General features: G+C 38.6%; 1 protein-coding gene and 1 long non-coding RNA gene across 8 annotated transcripts in view; one reads left to right on the top strand and one right to left on the bottom strand.

Annotated features, from left to right (window-relative positions):
- The window catches only part of lrp1bb (low density lipoprotein receptor-related protein 1Bb), a 329,687-nt gene that overhangs the window by 173,094 nt on the left and 133,855 nt on the right, over window positions 1–22,738 (bottom strand). For all 7 annotated transcript variants that reach the window (XR_008396570.1, XR_006982676.2, XR_008396571.1 and 4 more), the window contains exons 4-6: window positions 8,938–9,057; window positions 7,730–7,858; window positions 2,597–2,854 (exon numbers count right to left, since the gene is read on the bottom strand). Coding sequence is in view for 3 of the 7 variants with exons in the window: in XM_047156107.2 (XP_047012063.2) it covers window positions 2,597–2,854; window positions 7,730–7,858; window positions 8,938–9,057 (507 nt within the window). In the remaining 4 variants the exon portion in view is untranslated. The remainder of the gene's footprint in view (window positions 1–2,596; window positions 2,855–7,729; window positions 7,859–8,937; window positions 9,058–22,738) is intronic.
- LOC108266786 (uncharacterized) lies at window positions 18,496–20,988 on the top strand. Its single transcript, XR_001812953.3, has 2 exons — window positions 18,496–18,654; window positions 18,970–20,988. It is a non-coding gene; the product is annotated as an uncharacterized LOC108266786 (long non-coding RNA).

A 22,738-nucleotide genomic window follows, 5' to 3' on the forward strand; every position in this document is an offset into this window, starting at 1 on the left:
GGCCAGCCACACCCCTGTTGATGGACCCTCTGTGGGGCAACATCCTCTAGCTTCGAGTTTCATGCGTGGTGTCAGACGGCTGAGGCCCATCTGCAGGCCATGAATACCTTCCTGGGACCTTTATGTGGTCTTGGAAGGTGTGTCAGGGGCCCCATTTGAGCCCTTAGAGTCAGCCTCTGAGAAGCTTCTGACTCTAAAGGTAGCTCTTCTACTGGCCCTGACATCTCTCAAGCGAGTGGGAGATCTACAAGCTCTCTCGGTTGCCCCCTCCTGCCTTGACTTTGCCCCTGGACTAGCCAAGGCCTTCCTGTACCCTAGGCTGGATTATATTGCTAAAGTGCCTACATCAGCTGCCCACCCTGTGGTGTTGCAGGCCTTCTGCCCTCCTCCATTCCTCACACCGGAACAAGTGAGGATGCACGTGCTGTGTCCAGTAAGGGCTCTCTGTACTTACGTCCACCGCTCCGGCCAGTGGTGTAAGTCGGAGTAGCTACTGGTCTGCTTTGGTGGCGACAGTAAAGGTTATGCTGTGTCAAAGCAGCGCATGTCTAACTGGATAGTGGAAGCAATCTCTATGGCTTACGAGGCGCGCGGTCTTGCCACGCCTCTGGGCATAAGAGCTCATTCCACTAGGGCGGTCACCTCCGCGAAGGCTTTGTCCAAAGGGGTATCCTTGCAGGATGTGTGTGCGGCTGCAGGGTGGTCTACGCCACACAAATTCATTCGTTATTACAGCCTGGATATTCATTCCACCCCGGGCACGAGTGTCTTGCAGTGACCCTCGGGCTGGGGTATTTTTGAACAGGCCGTACCCTCGGTATGACGGAATGGGTATTCCCATTCCCATACTGTTATGCTAAATGCAACGTCGAAGTTCCATTTGAAAGGGAACGTCTGGGTTATGCATGTAACTCTGTTCAATGAGAAGGGAACGAGACGTTGCATAGCATTGTCATACCAGGGCAGGCCTATGAATTGCGTCTTCACTTCAGATAATAGAGGCTGGCGGCGTGGTTCACAGGTGCCATATATATATATCATGCGACGTGCTTAATTGCCACGTCACCTGATCATGGCAGGCTTATAAGTAGAGGCATGATTTTACACAAGCTTCAGATACCGGTCATGCGCGCAAGGCACTCCCATATTGTGATGCTAAATGCAACGTCTCGTTCCCTTCTCAGGGAACAGGGTTACATGCGTAACCCCGACGTTTTTCCTTGCCACCGTCGTCAACGGCTTCCTCAATTGGGATAAATTCACACATTTGAAATCTGTATCCCGTGTTTATATAGTTCTGTAAAGCTGCTGTGTGACAATGACCATTATAAAAAGCGCTATACAAATAAAATTGAATTTAATTGAATTGATTGCTTGGTGGCCTGAAGAGACAAATCCGTGGCGCGGCAAAGCTCCGCCACTGCCTCGGGCCTAATTCCCTCCCCGAAGTTGGCTCGTCCTCCAGTTCCATACGGGATCCCCAGGACCTTAGCCAGCTTGCTTCCTCGGCAGCGGCCCGCCCAGATCCGCGAGGCTCCGAAACCCAACTCCCTCTGGCCGAGAACAGAGCAAGCCACAAGCAGAACTGCCGGATTGTAAAGCATTCACAGAAAAGTGTCAGCCCCCTCAAGGGCCGCTGCGACCTTCTCCACCCCATACAATTCACACAGAAAATGTGTCCATCCCCCTTCATAATGAAATGAGAGCAAAGCGTAACAAACTTCCTGAACTTTCCTTTTTTCAAAGGGACAGAAAAGTAAAGAGATTTTTTTTAGAAAAAATAGTGAGGAAGTGAAGAGGTTTTTTTGCGAACTTTCACACAAACAGCCGACATACGATCTTTGCTGAATAAGGCTGATGACGTGGTTTACAGGTGCCGTTTTATCATCACGCGACACGTGAAATGCCACATCACCATGGTGCTTCCCATAGCTTACCAACTTTGAATTCCCTCTGAAAGGGAATACCCTGTAAATTACATGTTTCTATAATTTTGCTCACCTACAAATTAGGTGGTCTGATACAAAATGTTCTATGTTCATATGCTAAGTTCTATGTTGTTTAACACATCTACATATAAATAACAGAAACTAAAAACTGAAATTCTAAACTTTCTTCTCATATTCATCATTTGATCTTAAACCCAAATGTCTTCAGTCTGCAGCAAAAAAAATGTATTGGCCTTGCCATTCCAATAGTGCTGGAGAGGACTGTACCAGTTTAAAATCAAATGATAGTTTATTATTTCAACACCTATTAATTGCAATGAAAGACTAGATGAATATCCAGTCTATAAGTCAGACTAAAACTTTGATTTTAAATATGAGCAAAAAATAGGATAACACAAGAAGGCATTAATTGAATAAAATGTGATGTATGGCAATTAGATACCCTGTACAAACATCAGAAATGCATATGCATGTTTATAATATATGATTGAATGCACATTACCATGTCTTTAACATGCAACATCTATTTCTGTTCCTGTTCTGACTCTCCTTTGTTTCTTACTTACAACTGTGTTTGTCATCAGACATTGCTATTAAGCATAATGCAGCATTATTGGATTCAAATACAAACTGAAATAATGTCTTACTGTGAAAATTCTGTACTGATTTTATTTCCCGCTCTTTGGAAAATCCACTTGGTTTCCTCATTTTGGTGCACCAGAGCTGTCCAGCAGACCTAGACGATGTGACCCAGCACACTGATTCCTCGTTGTGGTTAAAGTCCAACGAATGGGTCCCATTTGAGTCAAGGAATTTCAAGATCTGCACACCAGATCCATTAAGCGCTGTGATCACAATATTATCCAAGCTCGCAATCATCAGAGCAGCAGGACTCTCACTGGGATCTAAAATAAAAGTATGGGCAAAATGGTGACAAGTCAGCATGAAGTCAGGCATTTCACAGCCATCTGAAGCATTCAACGTGATGAGGTAATGCAGGTTTGAGCTGTGTGAATGAGAATAGAGGGTAAAAACAACACTTTGCTGGGAATATAGAAGTCACTGTTTGCCATTATGTGTTACAGTACTGTAACTGATTTACACTTATGATCTTCTTGGTGTTCCCATATTCCCATATAGGGAAATTCAGCATTTGGTTAAGATTACAAGCCTAGTGACCATCGTGAAGCCATCAAGACATATTCAAATCACTGAGAGTATTAGAATGAAAAGTAGATTAAAATTGTGACCACTACTAAAAAGCATTAGTTTAGCTGAAACAATCTTGGGAGTAACTGTAGATTGCTATACGCACATGTTCTTGATTAAGGTCTTTCATCAGCTGTTTAAACAAAGGAAAAAACATGCTTCCTGTGAAATTATGTTTAACACAATCTAACCTTTATAATATAATTATATATAAGTACATTGCGATTACTTCCTGAATCATCTTCGTATTGCCTCAAAGTTCTTACAAATCCTTTTAGACTTATGGTCAAAGATTTATTTATGGACCTAGCCAAAAGTTCAACAACAACAAAAAATGATAAATTCATGGTGACTACTCTAATAAACTCTATACATCACCTTGTCCTTTTTCAGCTACTAAAACTGAATGTTGCCTCCCACATCACAGAGCAGAGGCTACTAATTACTTTTGGTGCTTTTTGCTGGGAATACTATAAGTGGCTGCCACAACATCTTCACTTTGGCTCTAATTATTATGGCTGCACAGCAAACAAAGGAAACGTTTATTTTGTAGAAAAGAAAAAAAGGTGTGCATTGTATCTAAAAAGTAAAAACATGACTCTAGGATTCGTCCTAAAAAGGTTTGAGGAATGGTTAGAGTTGCATCTAAAACACATACCATGAAATTTAAAAATGAGTGAAAATGGAAACAGTGTTGATTAAACTATGTAGCAACCACCGGCAAAAATTAATCAACTGTACTCAGTATGCCAACAGTATCTTGTAGCAAACATAACAAACTGATGAAGCTTCTTTATAAAATTTTTATGCAGAAGTTTTTTTTTTTTTTTTTTTTTTTAAATCTTATTAAACATTCACATGACAAATTGATTTTTCATACTCTGATCTGATGGCCAGGAATTGGGAATGCACAAAAATTTATATGCATGAGCTTTTACAACTAATGGAAACTCCATAGTTATCCTTACGCTACAACCTCTTTCTGCTAAATGAATATTAATGTAGGTGAGCTGTAAGTTCAGTTAAGTTTATGGGTAATGATATTCAGTTTATTCCTCCTAGGAAAGCAGTCACGTTGATTAAAAGCAGCCTGATGCTGCATCCACTACAAGGTGTGCTGTGCCTTGCAGCTATTTCCCACTGAGTGTACTGTACCTTAATCCCCATTCAATTTCTTTGCTTTCAACACATGTACAAACTGGTTTCAGACCAATAAATACACAAGGGCATTTCATCTTTCCAGGTCACAATCTCCTATAGAGAACCCAACCTTTGTAGTTTTACATATTGTGGAGTATATATATTGTGACTTATAATCCATAATTTATGTTGTGATTACCGTTATGCATTTATTAAAGGATTTACATCTGGCCCTGCCATTTGAGCTCTAAAACAGAGATGCATTCTTCGTGGGACCAATAATAAATGAATCTGAAACCTGGAAATGACAACAGGCAGCTTCATAATCACAGTAATTAACTTACTCTCCCTAACCTTTACAAAAGCCTAGCACTAATGATGTTAGGCTGAGAGAGACAAAATAGGCCACTCACCTCCATTCACCTAAGCAGACAGAAATTCTACCAGCAGCTACAATCTAACAATCCATCACCACCCTGAAATACGTTTGCTCTACTGATTAAACACTACCGAGTTTTTAGCCGATTTGACCTCTGAATGCATCTGTCTAGAATTGTAGTTCTTAGTTTCCCTTTGAAAGCCTCATTACAAAGCAGCAGATTTAATGATAAAAGTGATTGGATTTCGGACTCATGAGCAGCTGTACTCCCACCAAAGTGCCATTAGGCATGTAATCTATGGGCAGCCCTGATGCAGATCAAGAATAGCTCTCCTTCAAGTTTTTCTATTACAGGTTCTTTTGCAGTTCTCACCTGGTTTCCCACTGAAGCTAAGCAGGGTTGAGTCTGGCCAGTACCTGGTAAGGAGGCCTCCTGGGGAAAGCTAAGGTTGCTGCTGGAAGTGGTATTAGTGAGGCCAGCTGGGGGTGCTCACCCTGTGGACTGTGTGGGGCCTAATGCCCCAGTATAGTGACAGGTCTTTCGGTGAGATGTTAAACCGAGGTCCTGACTCTCTGTGGTCATTAAAAATCCCAGGAGATACTTATCGTAAAAGAGCAGGGGTTTACCCTGGTGTCCTGTTCCCCCATTGGCCCTTCTCTATCATGGCCCCCTAATAATCCCCATCCCTGAACTGACTACATCAAATCTCTCCTCTCCACTAATAGCTGGTGTGTGGTGGGTGACCTGCCGCACTATGGCTGCCGTCGCATCATCCAGGTGTATGCTACACACTAGTGGTGGTTTAGGAGACCCCCCCATACTATGTAAAAGCGCTTTGAGTATCTATAAAAGTGCTATATAAATGTAACTGTAATAAACTGTAACTAACTAACTAAAATGCATCTCCACTCCAGGGCTGGTTTATCTGCAGGCAAAGGCTCCATTACATGTCTGTCAGCACAGTAAGAGTAATGGAAACAATGGGACTCAGACAATTGTACAACTCACACACTGAGCTGCATTTATCAATCTTAGTAAAGTTGTGTGAATATGTTTTTGCGAAATCCAAACCTAAACTAAAATTTTCCACCAGATTTACAAAACTTTCGGAAAGGTTGATTTTCTTTGTACTTGCATGACCCATACTACACAGGCTGAAAGACAGAAGTGGAAGTTATTTTGACTATATAATGATTAAAATATTACATATATAAATATATATATATATATATATATATATATATATATATATATATATATATATATATATATATATATATATGACCACTAAATCTTCTGACAGCTGAGGCATTTGTTCATGGCTTAAGCCTGATTTATTAATTTATGGATTTGTATTGACTCGCTTTCTTGTAAAGGCTCTGGGCTACTGATCAGAAGGTCGCGGGTTCAAGCCGCAGCACCTCAAAGCTGCCATTGCTGAGCCCTTGAGCAAGACCCTTAACCCTATCTGCTCCAGGGACGCCGTATAATAGGTGACACCAGCTTCCTAATAAGATGGGATATGCAAAAAAAAATAATCTCACTGTGCTGTAACATATATGTGACAGATAAATGTTTCTTCTTCTAGTCCCTGACATAATAAAGTAGCATGAAGATGCATTGTTGATAGAAACTCCAAAGCTGGTCTAAAGTCACTCTGGATAAGGGTGTCTGCTAAAGCTGTAAACATAATAAATATAGGCAATTTAAACTTCATAGTATTTTCCAAATATCAAAGTGCAGAAATCCATGCAAATTTTATGATCTGAAGTCGATCAAGTCAATGTTCACATCAGTTACTCTTCTTATGTGTACATTTACACACACTCAGGAGCATGAGTAGAATACAAACATTTTTCTGAATTTACAAGATTTTCATGAATTCCAATTTTCTTGTGTAAACACTCGGACAAACAGCTTTACGAATAATTCCGTTCCTAACCAGCTTGATAAATGAGGCCCATTGTCAGTGACCTCTGTGAAAAATAGCTACTGTTGAGAATGTGGGATTATGCTGTACTGATTTCTAGATGTAATTTCTTCTTGAACCAAATGTACCATGTAGCATATATTGTATAACCATGTTTGCTGATTGTAGTTCAATTAGTTTTTAGAGGGAGCATATGATCCAAGTTTCAAAATTTTTCCCTGCCATTTATGTGCCAGAAATGTGTCGTTTCTATTGCATTGAGCACAGCACTATTGATTTTTTTTCCGTTTAGTAAGAAATGCATTAAATAACTATAACAGTGGCTCTGACAGTAATACCGGCTGTAATTCAACTAATAGGTTCAAATTAACGTGCTCATTTTAGGAGCTGTTTATTTTGTTTACTTTCATTCTATGAGAAGTTGATTTAACATTTATGGAAGGAGTTTCCAGTGTCAGGTTCAAAGGTAAAGCTGTAACTTTATGTTTTCCACCATGTCTTCAATACAGAGGATTTTGTGCTTTGTGGTTTCTCAGTAACCTTTTTTTTTTTTTTTTTTGTCTTAATAACTCAATGAGCTAGAAAAGAGAATCTGGTGAGGGAATGGCTGTTTATAACTGCTACAACAATTGATAACAGGTTCTCGTTTTGAAGACATTCCACAACATTACATGTAACTATAAATAGATTAAAAGTTTGATGTTCTTTAATAAATAAATAAAATTTTTTAGAGTTGGTAAATTGCTGTAGTGTGATGAATAAACCGTTATATACTCCACTTCACATGAACCCACCTCACACACCACCCCACCATTGATTATTTTCCAATAACAGCATGCTTTGCCATGTTTTATTCCTTATTTAATCATACACACGCTTATTATAAATTATGTTTTAGTAATACAGAACATCCAAATCAGATCATTGATAGATCAGTGGGTTACAGTTGATTTATATCAGTGATGTTTGTTTCCATTATCTCGGCAGTGGATCATTATACACCAGTAATATGGAGACATACTGTGACAACATGTTGTTTGAACTCAGAGCAACAAAAGGAGTACTTTACATAACTTTAAGAATCATGCAACATTCCAGTCATTAATTCATCATATCCTTACCCTGTTCGGCTTTGCAGGAGTGTCTGTTAGCCTGCAGTCTGTAGCCATCTGTGCAGCTACAATGATACGACCCATAGCTATTCGTGCAGGTTTGGCTGCATATACCATACACTGCACATTCATCATGATCTGCACACAGAGGAAGAGTCACTTATGACAAATTAGGTATGCTCAAACATGACCCAAATACATAAAACCTGCTTAATGTGGCCATGCTTTGTCTTTTGTAAGGGCCATCTCACATCAGTGCACCTGTCTTTCTGTGTACCAGTCTCCAGAGTATTCAGAAAAGAGCATATTACTTTACTAACAGTAATTTACTGATTATTCTTCCCTTATTTATGAAGAGTTTTATTAGAATAGTTGCTCCATTGTAATAAGAGAATAGCCACTGCTTATTTCAGTTTTTTTTTAATTATAGAAAATAATACTGTCATTGGTGTCTGCAGAATACAAACAAAAACATAACCAAAAACAATCTGCACTATACAATCAATAATCATCACAGCCGTACTCAGGAGACATTATTTAGACCAAACTAGGTCAAACAATTCTTTCTATTTTTCAGAAGTCAATGCCATGTGTCATATAAAGCCAGACAGAGAGTGTTAAAAGATCCACCAGAGACAAATATCTCCTGTCGCCATATACAGATGGGTGACAGATCAAAGCAGAAAACAACATAAATTGTGTTAGTAAGGTACTGGGCCACCATGAGCCATCAGAACAATCTCAATGTGCTTTGACAAAAGTCAAGGAAATGTACTGAGGGATGAACACCATTTTTCCAAAAGATATTCCCTTGGTGTTGAAGCGTGCTGTCTAACACATCAGTCCAAATTCTCCCATATGTGTTCAGTTAAGCTGAGATCTGGTGACTCTGAAGGCCATTGCACATCATTTACATCATATTCATACACATGAAATCATCCAGAGAGTATTCATGTCCTGTGGATGGGGACACTGGCATACTGGAAAAGACAATGGGCATCAGTGTAGAAATGTTTCATCATAGGATAAAGACGATCAGTCAGAATAACTTTGCATTGATTTGCTGTGACTTTTCCCTTTAAAGGAAACACAAGTGAACACAAGCCATGCCCGCAAAATGCTCCTACAGCATAACAGAGCCACCAATTTTCCCTTCAATTTGTCACAAGTTTGTATATCCCATATAACCTTTCATTTAATAAAGGTGAGAGGCCTACCTCTGCAGCTGCGGCCGTCCTCGCCCACCTCGAAGCCGTCTGCACAGAAGCAGAATGTGCCGTTCCTGGTCATGATGCAGCCATAGCGGCAACGAAGCTCGTGGCAGGCTGACAAGAGTTCTGCAGGTGATACAGAATAAGAGACGAACACAAGAAAGAGACAGAGATGTAAATTGCTTTTTGATTCTGCTCTCTTCGACCTACTTCCTCAGCCATCAGCATGGAGATGTGCGGCTGTGTGCTGACAGCCGTGAGCCTAAGGCGGGAATTAGCAGAGGTGCATAGAGAATCAGAAATGTGCTGCAGACAGAAACATGGCTATGAAATTATAAGAACACTTGTAACTGCTCATTTGAAAACTTAGAAAGAGGCGTTCACAAACGCATATATTTTATGATCTCTTATTCACTTACTGCATCTGAATAAACATGTGCTTAGCTTTTTCCTAAAATCATGGGAAATAAAAATAATCACTGCTGATCAATTCTGATTGTTTTTGTTGGAGGTAGTGTTATGGCCACCGGGAAGTTTTGGCAGCAGATAAAGTACAATAAATCCCCCATCAATAATACCAATGCAGATGAAGAGCTGCACATACAAAGCCAGAAAAGAAAATGACTACTATTATAAATAGTTAAATATTTAATATAAACTCTATGTTATTTAACACTGATTGATCCAAACAGGACTAGCAACATGATTCTGCGTGTTAACAGCAGCAACAACAAAATCATTAATTTGTTCATCTTCAGTTTTGTGGACACCTAGTAATCACACCCATATGTGAACCTTCTCCAAACTTTTTCCACAAACTAGGAAGCACACAATTGTATACAATATCTTTGTATGGTGTAGAATTATGATTTCCCTTCACTGGAACTATCTGGCCTAGTCCAGACATGTTTGAGTATGACAATGCCCCTGTGCACAAAGCGAACTCCATAATGGTTTGCCAAGATCGGGGTGGAAGAACTTGAGCGACTTGCACAGAGCCCCGACCTCAACCCCACTGAACACTTTTGGAATGAACTAGAATCCTGACTGCACCCAAGGCCTCCTCACCTGACAACTGTGCCTGATCTCACTAATGCTCTTGTGGCTAAATAGACAAATCCCCACAGCCATGTTCTAAAATCTAGTGGAAAGCCTTCCCAGCAGAGTGGAGGTTATAGAGGGACTACATTTAGAATGGGATCTTCAAAAAGCATATATAGGTGTGATAGTAAGGTGTCCACAAAATTTTGGCCATATAGCATACACTGTAAAACATTCAAACCAAAATGTTCGATATCCCACTATGCATTGTGTTTTTGGGTATTTTACTCTAAACCAATGCACTGCCCCGATTGCCTAATCGTTTATAGTACAATCCTGTAAAATAATTAAACCGTATTTTGCTGTAAAATAAATACTGTAAATTAATTTTTTTGTGTGCACTTAGCTAGATAGATAGACAGACAGACAGACAGATTATATACAATATAAAAGAGCCACAGACTACAAAAGCCTACTACCTTATTTTACTTTGCAGTGGCTGCACATTGACGTGAAACTGTCAACTGCACATTCGAATCCACTTCATATGCAGTGTAGTTGATTCAATAAACATGGCAATTTTCTATTATAACAATGTTTTTTGGTCGTTAACAATTTTTTTCTTCATGTGACAGCTGTCACTATGGCACATGGGTCTGCGCAATACTAGTGTTGCAACCCACAATTATTTTCACGCAGAGCTGGCAACAAAAGAACACATCAAGACATTTCTCAAAATGAGTTTCAAAATGACTTTCTTACACATGTGTGTGTCTTGAGCAAAGCAGTCTCTCAGTCGAATGCCAGTAGTTTAAGACACTTTACTAAAGGTTGTAAGTTCAAATCCCAGCACTGCCAAGCTGGCACTGCTGGTCCCTTGAGCAAGGCACTTAACCCTCAACTGTTCAGTTGTATAAATGAGAAAGATGTAATTTGCCCTGGATAAGGGTGTCTGCCAAATGCCATAAATGTAAAAATAAATGTATAACTAAAGGCTCCCAATTAACAATTTCCAAATAATAAACTTGGTAAACTTTTGCATGATATTCATATGTCTGAATCTTAAAAAAAAAAAAATAATAAAAAAAAACTCCTTTACTTCTTAATGTCTCATCTACAGAACCAGACCTGTTATACAGTGTTAAAATGTACATTAGAAATGTTTTGCATCATATTAATAGTTCTTACTGAATGTGTGCATGCATGCGTGTGTGACAAAAATAATTGAACTAGGGTTTTTCTGCTAATAACATACTTTGATACTTTAAGAAATCATAAACATATTTCACCAAAACAATGTGGAAATGTTTTTTCTTTACATTTTAATCTTGCCTATGTAATCTTCCAGCACACTCGGAGCCAGTGAAAGTCCTTCTGCTGTAAGGGAATTAGCCTGGGGAAAGGCGGAGCACAGACCCACAAGAGACAGGTTTTAGTCAATATGGGGGTTTTATTTGTCTGTGTGGGAGCTGTCTGTAGTGAGGAGGCGAGTGTGTGTGAGTGTGAGGGGTTTTGTGGGGGTGTGGCTGGCGTTGTGACGTTCTCGAGGGCGTGTCGGGGTTCCCGAGAGGTGTGTGTGGGTTTCCTGTGCCGTCATCCACCGTCGAACGCGATCTCACCATCCGGCGGTCTCGTCCGCCCTCGAACGTAGTCTGTCTCTTAGCCGTTCTCTTCGCAGGGGCGGAAGAGCGTCCTTTTATACTCTTCCGCTGTCGCCTGAGTGGTGGAATTTTCCCGACGGATTCCCCAATCGCCGGCCGGTGTAGCGTCGACGGTCCCGCCCCACCGTGACGGTCCTTCCGGCTGATGGTGTGTTTGGCACAAGGCTGTCTGCTTCGTGCCTGCGCGGCAGTCGGGGAAGGAGCGATTTTCTTATCATGCGCGCCAGCTGTCGGTCCGTCGCGACACTGCATAAAGATGTTTAAAACCTTGCTAGCTAAGTGTGATTTGTTCACACAGTGAATGCCAGGCTTTGATCAACTTGTTGGATAGCTACATACCACAGTTAAATAGAAAATTGGCCTAATGAATTTGGATTGCAACAATAGCGGGTGTCAAAATGCTATTGCAGTAAAATTATCTTATATTGCAGTTTTCTCTCTTTTCACTTTTGGGCATAACCAGACTTTATAATTATACACTATATGGTCAAAATATCTGGATACCTGGCCATTATAACAATGTGTGCTCATTAAACATCCCTTAATATATGGACATTAATATGGACATTGGAAATATGGAATATCGAGTTAATATCGAGTCCCCCCTTTGCCGGTATAACAATCTCCACTCTTTTGGGACATTCTCCTAGATGTTGAAGCATGACTGTGGGGATTTGTGCCCATTCAGCCACAATAGCATTAGTGAGATCAGGCACTGGTCTCAAGTGTGAAGGCCTGGCACACAATCTGCCTCACAATTTAACTGAAAAGTGGAGCTCACTTTGTGCATAAGTACATTGTCATATTGGAACAAGTTTGGGCTCCTTAGTTCAAGTGGGGGGAAAATGTAATGCTATATTGACAAGACTAATACACTGTAGACAATTGTGTGCTTCCAACTTCCCAACTTTGTGGCAACAGTTTGGGGAAGGTCCATATAGTGTATAACTTTACTTCGCCATGTAGTGTACAACTTTACTGTACTTGTTATTGAGGCCAAATCCAAAGAGAAACATATTTCAGTTCAGAACTTTATATAGTAAGGTGTCAAAGGCTACCACATGTAAATGACCACAACGTTAGGTCTAGAACTATGATATAATATATACAGTATTATGGGTTCTCTGAGCACCACTTTGAAAACCATGGCTTTATAGGTGCTCAAGGGCATACAATTACTGACTTTGCTCCACACTATTAAGGCCTGATTTATCAGAGTGGTTTATCACTACCCTCCAGGGTTCATAAATTATGTTTATAAAATTAAAACATCAGTGTCTTCCTCATTAATTGTACAAAACATGCACTGCAAAAAAAGACATTAAGTAGAAATATCTTGAATATAGTCAAATGTATGCAGCAGTTTCTTATCCAAATATGAGATTATTAAAGCTGACAGATAATTTTACTCTGATTTATATATATATATATATATATATATATATATATATATACATTTAGGAATACAGGTTTAATATTAGTATATTTGGTGTATGGCAGTCTTATAATAGACAATACTAGATAAATTTGACTATATGAAAGATATTTTCAGTGCTAAGACATCATTGTTTTTGCAATGTCTGCCCACGTTGCAGAAAAGAAGACAGAAGAAGTCACTCTGACATTAAAACGGTATAACATAGTTATATTTAAAAGAAAAAAATAGTCAAATGACAGAGCACACTTAAAGGTCCATTTATTCTTAATTGCATAAAAAAATGAAAGCTTTGGCAAGAGAACTGTTGCTGTAATGCAGAACATACACTGATCAGCCATAACATTAAAACAACTTGCCCAATATTGGGTATGTCCCCCTTGTGCCACCAAAACAGCTCTGACCTGTCAAGGCATGAACTCTACAAGACCTCTGAAGGTCTGTTGTGGTATCTGGCGTCAATCTTTATTTTTTTTAACTTCCTCAAACAATTCCTAAGCAATGTTTGCAGTGTGGCAGGGCGCATTATCCTGCTAAAAGGGGCCACAGCCACTAGACCCAGTAGTCTAGCCATCAAAATTTGCCCAAGTCAAAGTCACTCAGATCCTTATGCTTGCCCATTTTTCCTGCTTCCAACACATCAACTTCAAGAACTGCCTGTTCAGTTGCTGCCTAATGTATTCCACCCTTTGACAGGTGCCACTGTAATTGAGACAATCAATGTTATTCACATCACTTGTCAGTGGTTTTAATGATATGCAGTCCATCCAGGATTTTGCGCTCGCAGAAATTAATGCGAAATCAAGGAAACCTGCAATATTCCCAGGTCTCAGTTTTTTGGTTTGAAAAGGATCATATTTTCCTACAACACCAATTCCGAAAATGTTGGGACAGTATGGAAAATGCAAAAAAACTAACAAAAAGAGTAATTTGAAATTCAACTCACCCTGTAATATATTGAAAACAAATTATTAGCACATTATGTGAGTTTTACATTGTGAATTTAATTTATTTTTGAAAATATACACTCATTTCAAATCTGATGACTGCAACACACTCCAAAAAACTTGGGACACTCGACTTTTACAACTGTCTTACAACTAACATCACCTTTTCTTTTAACAACACTTATTAAGCGTTTGGGGACTGAAGACACCAGTTGGTTAAGTTTAGCAAGCGGAATTTTCTCCCGTTCATCCATTATGCATTTCTTCAGCTGTGCAACTGTATGGGGCCTTTGTTGGCTTATTTTGTGCTTCATAATTTTTTCAATCGGCAATAGGTCAGGACTGCAGGCAGGCCATGTTAGCACCCGCACTCTCTGCTTGCGCAACCATGCGCATGCAATCCCACAAGAATGTGGTTTGGCGTTATCCTGCTCTGCATGGCAGCATATGTTGCTCCCAAATGTATACATATCTTTCTGCATTAATGGTGCCCTCACAGATGTGCAAGTTACCCATGCCATGGGCACTGACACACCCCCATACCATTACAGACACTGGCTTTTGGACCTGACGCTGATAACAGCTTGGATGGTCCTTTTCCTCTTTGGCCCGGTGAACATGACGGTTGTTTGTCCAAAAACTATTTGAAATGTTGACTCATCAGACCACAAAACACAATACACTGTGCTACTGTCCATCTCAGATGAGACCGAGCCCAGAGAAATGGGCAGCGCTTCTGGACAGTGCTGATGTATGGCTTCTGCTCTGCATAGTAAAGCCTTAACTTGCATCTGTGGATGCAGCGGCGAATGGTGTAGACTGACAAAGATTTAACGAAGTCTTCCCGAGCCCATGTCAGGATATCTATTACAGACTAATGACGGTTTTTAAGACAGTGACGTCTGAGGGATCGAAGATCACATGCATTCAGAAGTGGTTTTCGGCCTTGCCCTTTACGCACCAAGATTTGTCTGGATTCCTTGAATCTTTTAATTATACTGTCCACTGTAGAAGGTGAAATGCCCAAAATCCTACCGATTTGTCTTTGGGGAATGTTGTTCTCAAAGTGTTGGATTATTTGCTGACGCATCTGTTGGCAGATTGGCGAGCCTCGACCCATCCTTGCTCTTGAAGGACTAGGCCTTTTTTGGAGGCTCATTATATAGTAGGATTAGATGATTGCTTCACCTGTTTCCCATAACCTTCTTATTTCAACTTGCCACATGGCTATTAGTCCACAATTGCCCCTGTCAGAACTTTTTTGGAACGTGTTGCATGCATCAATTTCAAAATAAACGTTTATCTTCAAAAAACTATGCAGTTGATTAGTTAAAACATCAAATACCTTGTCTTTATACATTTTTTGTTTAAATTCAAGTCAAAGTACATTTACAAATCATCTCCTCTTTGTTTTTATTAGTATTTTCCATACTGTCCCAACTTTTTCGGGGTTATATTAAAAAAAAAATAGACAACTAGCATGTGCACATCTGACACCAGTGACGTCTTCATCTTGAGGGTAAAACATTGTTATTGATTAGGCAACAGCTAGAGAGATAATCATTTTCAGCCAGTGTACGTTTCAGCTTCCATACTTGCTCATTCAAAGTGTTTTTGTTATTGCTACAAATTGTAATTAACATTCTGGAGAATGAAAGATAACGAAAGCGCAAGAGATTGAGAGAGAGAGAGAGAGAGAGAGAGAGAGAGAGAGAGAGAAGGGGAGAAGAGAGAGCAGGATATAATGTACAATTCACTATCTTGCACAGACAAATGCAGCACTCTCTCAAAAATAGGAAACTAAAAGAAAAAAAGTGCAAAACAACAGGACAGCCCAGAACAGAGATATTTATCAAAAATCTGGTTTTCATACAAACACATGTTACAGCAGGCAAGTATGAATGAATAAATGAATGGATGTATGAACGACTGAATGAACGAATGAATGAGACAGTGTTAAGATTTGTTGAGAATATCATAGCAATTGTAACAGAAAATCCCTAGGAGCTAGTCCTGTATTTCTGTGATAAGTGAATAAGAGTCTGAATACATTCAGTTTCCAAAGCGCACCTCATACTCTTCTAAAGCCCAAGTACAATTAACTGCAACTTACATCCTATAAGAGGCCAACATTTTCAAAACTAATTGCTCTATTCCTTAATCTCAAAATGATTTAACCATATGTTCCTTTCAATGATCCATGTAATATAACACTTCAGTGAAATTTTCCACAAAGCCATTTCTAATTTACACGCTCCTTACAAGTGCTCACAAAATAAATAAATCAGCTCGAATTTAAAGGACATCTGTGCATTGCTTGCATGAAGAAATAGATCAGCATTTTCTCATGTCCTGCTGTCCACATACAGTATCATAAAACTACAGGCCATCACACTCATGCTATTTTTTTAAAATTGGCATGCATCCCTTTATGCAGAGAGATACTGAGTAGACGGATATTCCTATTCGGACTAATCCTCATATCTACTGCCAAACAACAGACACATTCCCCATACCAGACACACACAGATGCAGACAAACATGCACACCGGATTGTTTGGCACAGGCTGTTTTTACTGACTACAGCACAAACATGCACACACTGACATCCAAACATCTGAGTGAAAATGCTTCTATTTTGCATTCTTTTCTAATTTAACAGAACATTTTCATTAAAAAAATTATATTATAAGCAATAACTTGAGTGATGCTTGTGAGATCTTGCACAACATTGCATCGTCCTAGCGTGGCCCCTAACTATCACTGATACAGTATCACCTGTGGATCTGAGGGGGAAAAAAGAAGGCATGGCCAGACATACATAATGAGTGTAAAAATAGCGGAAGCTGGTTATGCATCAGCTGTAGCTGCTAGCCAGTAGCATTTGCATTTAGTCAGTTTTTAAAAAAAATTTTTGGGTAACACTTTCTCTGAAGCCCATGCATATAACAAATTATAGCCCCATTTATAATTATTTATAAGCAAGTATTACTGCTCTACAAACACATTTATAAAGACCTATGCTTTGTTATAATAACAGTTATAGCTACATTTATATCAATGCTATAACAATGTTATACTTATAAGTGATACGCTTGCTTTTTCAATGCCCATGCTCATAATGCATTATACCTCAATTATACAATCCATTAATGTGTTCATAAAAATGCAGCCTGCATTTTTATAATGTTGTTATATTAGTTATAATGACTTACTAGTCATGCAGATTTATTTCTATGTCGAATTATTATATATTATTACTATGCCTTATAAATACTTATTGTGAGTTATAATACAATTACTAAACTTTATAAATGCAACATTGGTGGCTTTAAGTAAAGTAAAAGCATAGGATGCAGTTTCCATAATGCACATGTTAAGAAATCATGAAGATATGCTTGTTATGCCTTATTAAGGCCTTTCAAATTGTTTCTAAATATAACTACTGAACAATAATGGTTTTAATAAAGTAGTGGGAAAAAAAAAACAGAAATCATATTAATGCAAACAGTTGCAATGTTTGTTTTTTATTAAATGTTACATACCAGCAAAATATTGTAACATTAAGTTTTGAAGTATAATGTCAAATCCTACTATGCATTTCCATACATATGGTTGAGGAGCTAGAGCTTTTAACAAGTCAAACTTTCTAGTCAAACAAATAGTGACAAACAAATTCCTGACATCAAGAAATGCCTGAGATTTAAGATAAGTGCATTAAGAACAAGTGGCTGACACACTGTGTCTCAGAAGGTGCTATCTACTAGCAAAAGTTCTCCATCAGTTTTCATCTGGGAAATTGTTTCTTTGATGGCACTGCTGATTGCAGCAGGACATCTATCAATAAATGAGGAGAGCTTCTCCACGTACTCACTCCATGGAATGATTGTGTCAAAGACCTCAGGAGCAGCTCATTTCAGTTCATTAATATGATCTGTTGCATTAATATGTTTTTTCATTATCTTATTAAAACCATTATTGTTCAGTAGTAACATTTACAAATAAACAATTTTAATCCTTTTTTGCCAGTACACTGGCGTTCCGCCGGCAAAATGGAAATCGACTTATCGGACATTTTCAATCAGTATAAACAAATGAATTATTTTATTGAAGCAAGTCTGTTATAAGATTGGCTTTCTGTGTGTGCAGTGTCATGACGGCCACTCACACTAAGCTAAGCATTCGTATTTTTGTCGGCTGCCATTGCGAATATGGCTGGGAACTGGATATGAGATCATCTGTCAAAACCAGGCAGACTCTCTTTTGAGGTTGTTTTTATAATCTTTTAAAGCTGTGGTGTGAAGTACAGGATAGCTTGATAACGCTAAAATAAGCGCTTCCATTTTTTTATTTCTATTTTTTTTCTTACTAAAACGGTCACACAATGACATCGCAATCATCTATTGGCCACATGTCTTCACGTGATATGATTACGCAGGTCAGAGTCCACCAAATCTGAACTTTCATCACGCAGCGAGCTTGCATTTCCGGTCTGGCATTTTTGGATGTGTTTGAGTGCTGAAGCCTAGTGTGACCGCCCCATGACTCTGGTGAGGAATTGGAGGGGTTTTTTTGGAGGAAGACAGCATGGATTGAGCTGAGGAGGATTCCAGCATGGAGTGGACACGATCCTTGAAAAGTACGTAAATTATTATGCTTTCTATTTTGAATTTTTGCTTATAGTGTTCTATAGCATGTAGTATGTGAATTCATTTTTACATGTAGAATGAAACTATATTTTTCCACATGCAGCATGGCAGTAATTGTTTTCACATGTAGCATGGCACTGCATTTTTTATAATAATAAACAACAGCAAATGCACCAGCATGGGTTCTTTGATAGCTAAATAGAAATATAGAATTATTATTGTTATTATTTAAATATAAAGCCCATTTAGCATTTACTATGGGTGTACTTATTGTACTTTGTATTCATGAATATTTATTGTTACAGAAAAGAAGAAAATGCTCCTGATCACACTTCTTCTGAGGCCTTCTTCCACCCACATGGAGGTTTCCACTGTAAAACTGACAGCTCCACCTACCCCCAGAGAAGTCAGAGAAGAGGGGTCATTCATGTGTCACTCATTTGAGCCATTAGGAGAACCAGTGCTGCTGCACTTACAACACAACCTGAACAGAACAGGTGGCACAATATTAACAAGGATGATGTGCTTCCCGTACAACATCACTTTTTCCTTCCCACACTCCTGGGTTACAGCTTGATAGCCACCAGCAGCACACTTCTCTAGCTGTTCTAGTTATTTTGTAAAGCCACAGTCTCTGCAACAACACAAACCTGTATGCTGAGTAAAAGCAGAAGGGCATGTAGACACCATGGAGTCCTGTAAATAGCGTGAAGATATGCAAATCCTGGGCCTAGACATTTACTGTGACCTAATAAAGCTATGAAGAGTGTGAGATTTGTGGAGAAAGAATACTCTACATAACTTTCCATTCCCAAACTGTGTCAAGCATTCTACAGATTTGAGGCAATATTGTGGATCATGTACAAGAGCAATGTCAAAGACGATGCGCAGACTGACCAGCTGAAGGCACCACTGGCTATGATTGGCTCTTTTATGTGGAGCTCACCAAGAAGCAGCTCTTATTGACATACAGGGTATACTACCAGCCTCACCAGAACCTGGTCTCCAATGAAAGAATGGTAGCCACAAGGTCTAGAAATGTGGATTTTGGGAGTTATGAAGCCATAAGTTATCTTATGGTAGCGTATCTGAGCCAGTGGGGGCTGAAGCTGTCAGTAACGTGTCACAGGTGGCAGAGAAGAGACCATGCTATCCAGTGACAGTTGTAAACACCTCAACCTCTGCTAAGAGAGACAAAGCCTCAGCTGGGAGAAAACATTGTGTACTGCCTTCAAAGGAAGAAGTACAGCAAGATTATTTACAAATGCAGGTCTTGTGATGTGTTCCTGTGTACTATAGTGGACCATTTTTGTTTCACTGAGTTGGGATTATGTTAAGGGCAGCCAAGGTCATTGATGCGCAGTAGACTCTGACTCTTTTTTTTTTTTTTTTTCTGTTTTTTTGCACGTTTGTTCATGTTTTGCATATAGTTTATATTTTGCACTTTCATATTTGTTGTAAATAGTTATTTTTGCCTCCTAAAATCCAATCCCATGTCCAGGAGGTGGAAACAGCCTATATTACATATGTGACAGTGCTAACAGGGCTCTGGTGGTTAAATGAGGGTGAGTAAGTTTCAAACTTTATATTTGTGAAATTGTACATTTTGTACCTAAGAGTTTCATGCTTTGAATTTTGTGCCATTTGGATATATATTTTGTGTATTTTGTTGCTAGTTTGTGCCATCTTGACATTTGGATGATTTCTTAACATCCTGCATCCTATGCTTTCACTTTACTTAAAGCCACCAATGATGCATTTATAATGGTTAGTAAATGTAGTATAACTCACAATAAGTATTTATAAGGCAGCACAACTATCAACAACAATATAAAATAATTCAATAACTGGACTTAGAAATAAATCTGCATTATAAATAAGTCATTATAACTATAATATAATAACATCATAAAAATGCAGGCTGCATTTTTATGAATACATTAATGGAACCATAAGACTGACTAATTAATACTTTAGTAAATTGGTGTATAATGCATTATGAGCATGGGCACTGAAAAAACAAGTGTATCACTTATAAGTAATTACAACAATAATATAATTGTAGCTATAACTGTTATTATAACGATGTATAGGGCTTTATGCATCTTTATAAATGTGTTTATAAAGCAGTAATACTTGCTTACAAATAGTTATAAATGGGGCTATAATTCATTACAAGCATGGGCTTCATAGAAAGTGTTACCAATTTTTTACTAATTACCCATTAACAAGGTCAGGAATGCTGCAAAACTGAAGTAAACCTAATGAGTTATGGGCTGTAACTAAGCTCATTATAAATTGAAATAAATTATATATACACTACACGTCCATGTGCTCTGTGTTCAACAGAAACAGAAACACATATTATGAGATACAACATAATTTATTTTTGTCGTTCTTAAAGCTGCAGGCACCACGTTTTCTGACAGACATTTAAATTTTGATAGCCATCGCGATAGTTAGAAATCTACCTGCGATTCTAGATACTATCTGTCAATTGTCCCAAGCCTAGTGAAAAGTAGAATCGTAAAAAAAAATATTTTATTGTCCCCCTTTCACTTTATGACAGTGTGTACTCAAGCTGGCATGGCCACAAGTTTGTGTAAAACCTGATGATCCACGTTCAAATCCATAAGAGTGTCATCTGAATACGTATGTCAGAGGAAGTGATAAGACTCAAGGAAGTTGAACCGCTTGTACAAACGGATTAACATGGTCAGTATTGCAAATTTGCTTTCATTTTAAATAGCGACCTAGAAATAGTGCAAAACCTTGAATATTGGACATTCAAGATATTTCTTTTAAAATTCAAAAACTTTTGGTAATTTCCAGTTTTAAATGAAAAAAAGGCTTTTGGAACCTCCTATATGATCTGATGAATGTGCCAAATGTGGACTTGCATGAGTAATATTCAGAAAAGAGCTTCTTGCGAGTAATATACAGAAAAGAGCTTCTTGTGTATCTTAATTACTAGTAAAACATTCCATTTATACAAAAGATACTGCAGACATCAGTTCTGTCTCCTCCAATGTTCCTTTATGAAATGTTCTATCACAGCCCCTCAGATATATAAAATCCCTTCAGGCTTTTACTGAAAGGCTCAAAAACACATCTGTTTGGGAAGACCTTGATGTTTTATGAACTACACATAAAAGCTATAAAAGCTTTCATCAGTGTGAACATTCACAAAAATTTTAAATGTACAGATGATGTCTCTCAGTTCTACAAATATGTCCTATCGCATTTGACAGTGTTAAAGCCACTTCAGAAAGAGCCATTTTTAACTAATACTACTCCAAGCTTTAATTACACAACCAGTGTTAATCTGGACAATTCCGCTATTGTCTCTATAATGGCTCTCCTTGTCAAACGATAGCCAGAACCGTGGGAGGCAAACTGCTAACCCATGCATGTGCTAGCTGATACCTTCATGGACTCGTAGCCACAGAGTGTGAAAGGCATCTCTGAACTACAAACATTCTAACACTCTAAAAACTGTTCCTGTCAGCAATTACTTTCTTGCTTTATGTGCCACAGCTGTCAATAAACCCACAGTGGACCACTGGAGGACAGATTTTTTATTTTTTTTTATTTTAAGTTTTGAAAAGAATATTTTGAAAAGAGTAAATAACATAAAAAACTACAAAAAGTAAAAAGTACAACACAGCTCGGCAAGCTAATGATCAAGTTTGTCATGGATACCTTTAACACTTTCAGTAAAATCCCAGAGCAAATAACAACAAACTGCAAATAATACAAAACACTATTGTCTTTGAGACTGTTCAGTTTCACTTATAATGTATCACCGATGTAGAAATAAAGCACAGCACCACAATTTATTGAAGAATGACAATAAATATGAAATGACTTTTCCTCACAGGTACAGTGTGGTCTTGTAATAAACTTCTGAAAGCATGTCCTTTGAGCTAGACATCAGCTGAAAAGTAAGTAATTCTGAAAACTAAAAGCCATTTGGGAGCAACTGCAAATACCTCAGCAGATGAGTAAGGCCATTTCTACACCAGGAAGTAGATGAGGAATTAATCCCAAGAGGGATCTTCTAAAACACTCTGT

Source organism: Ictalurus punctatus, chromosome 6 (genome assembly GCF_001660625.3).
Source record: "Ictalurus punctatus breed USDA103 chromosome 6, Coco_2.0, whole genome shotgun sequence".
Classification (NCBI taxonomy): Eukaryota; Metazoa; Chordata; class Actinopteri; order Siluriformes; family Ictaluridae; genus Ictalurus; species Ictalurus punctatus.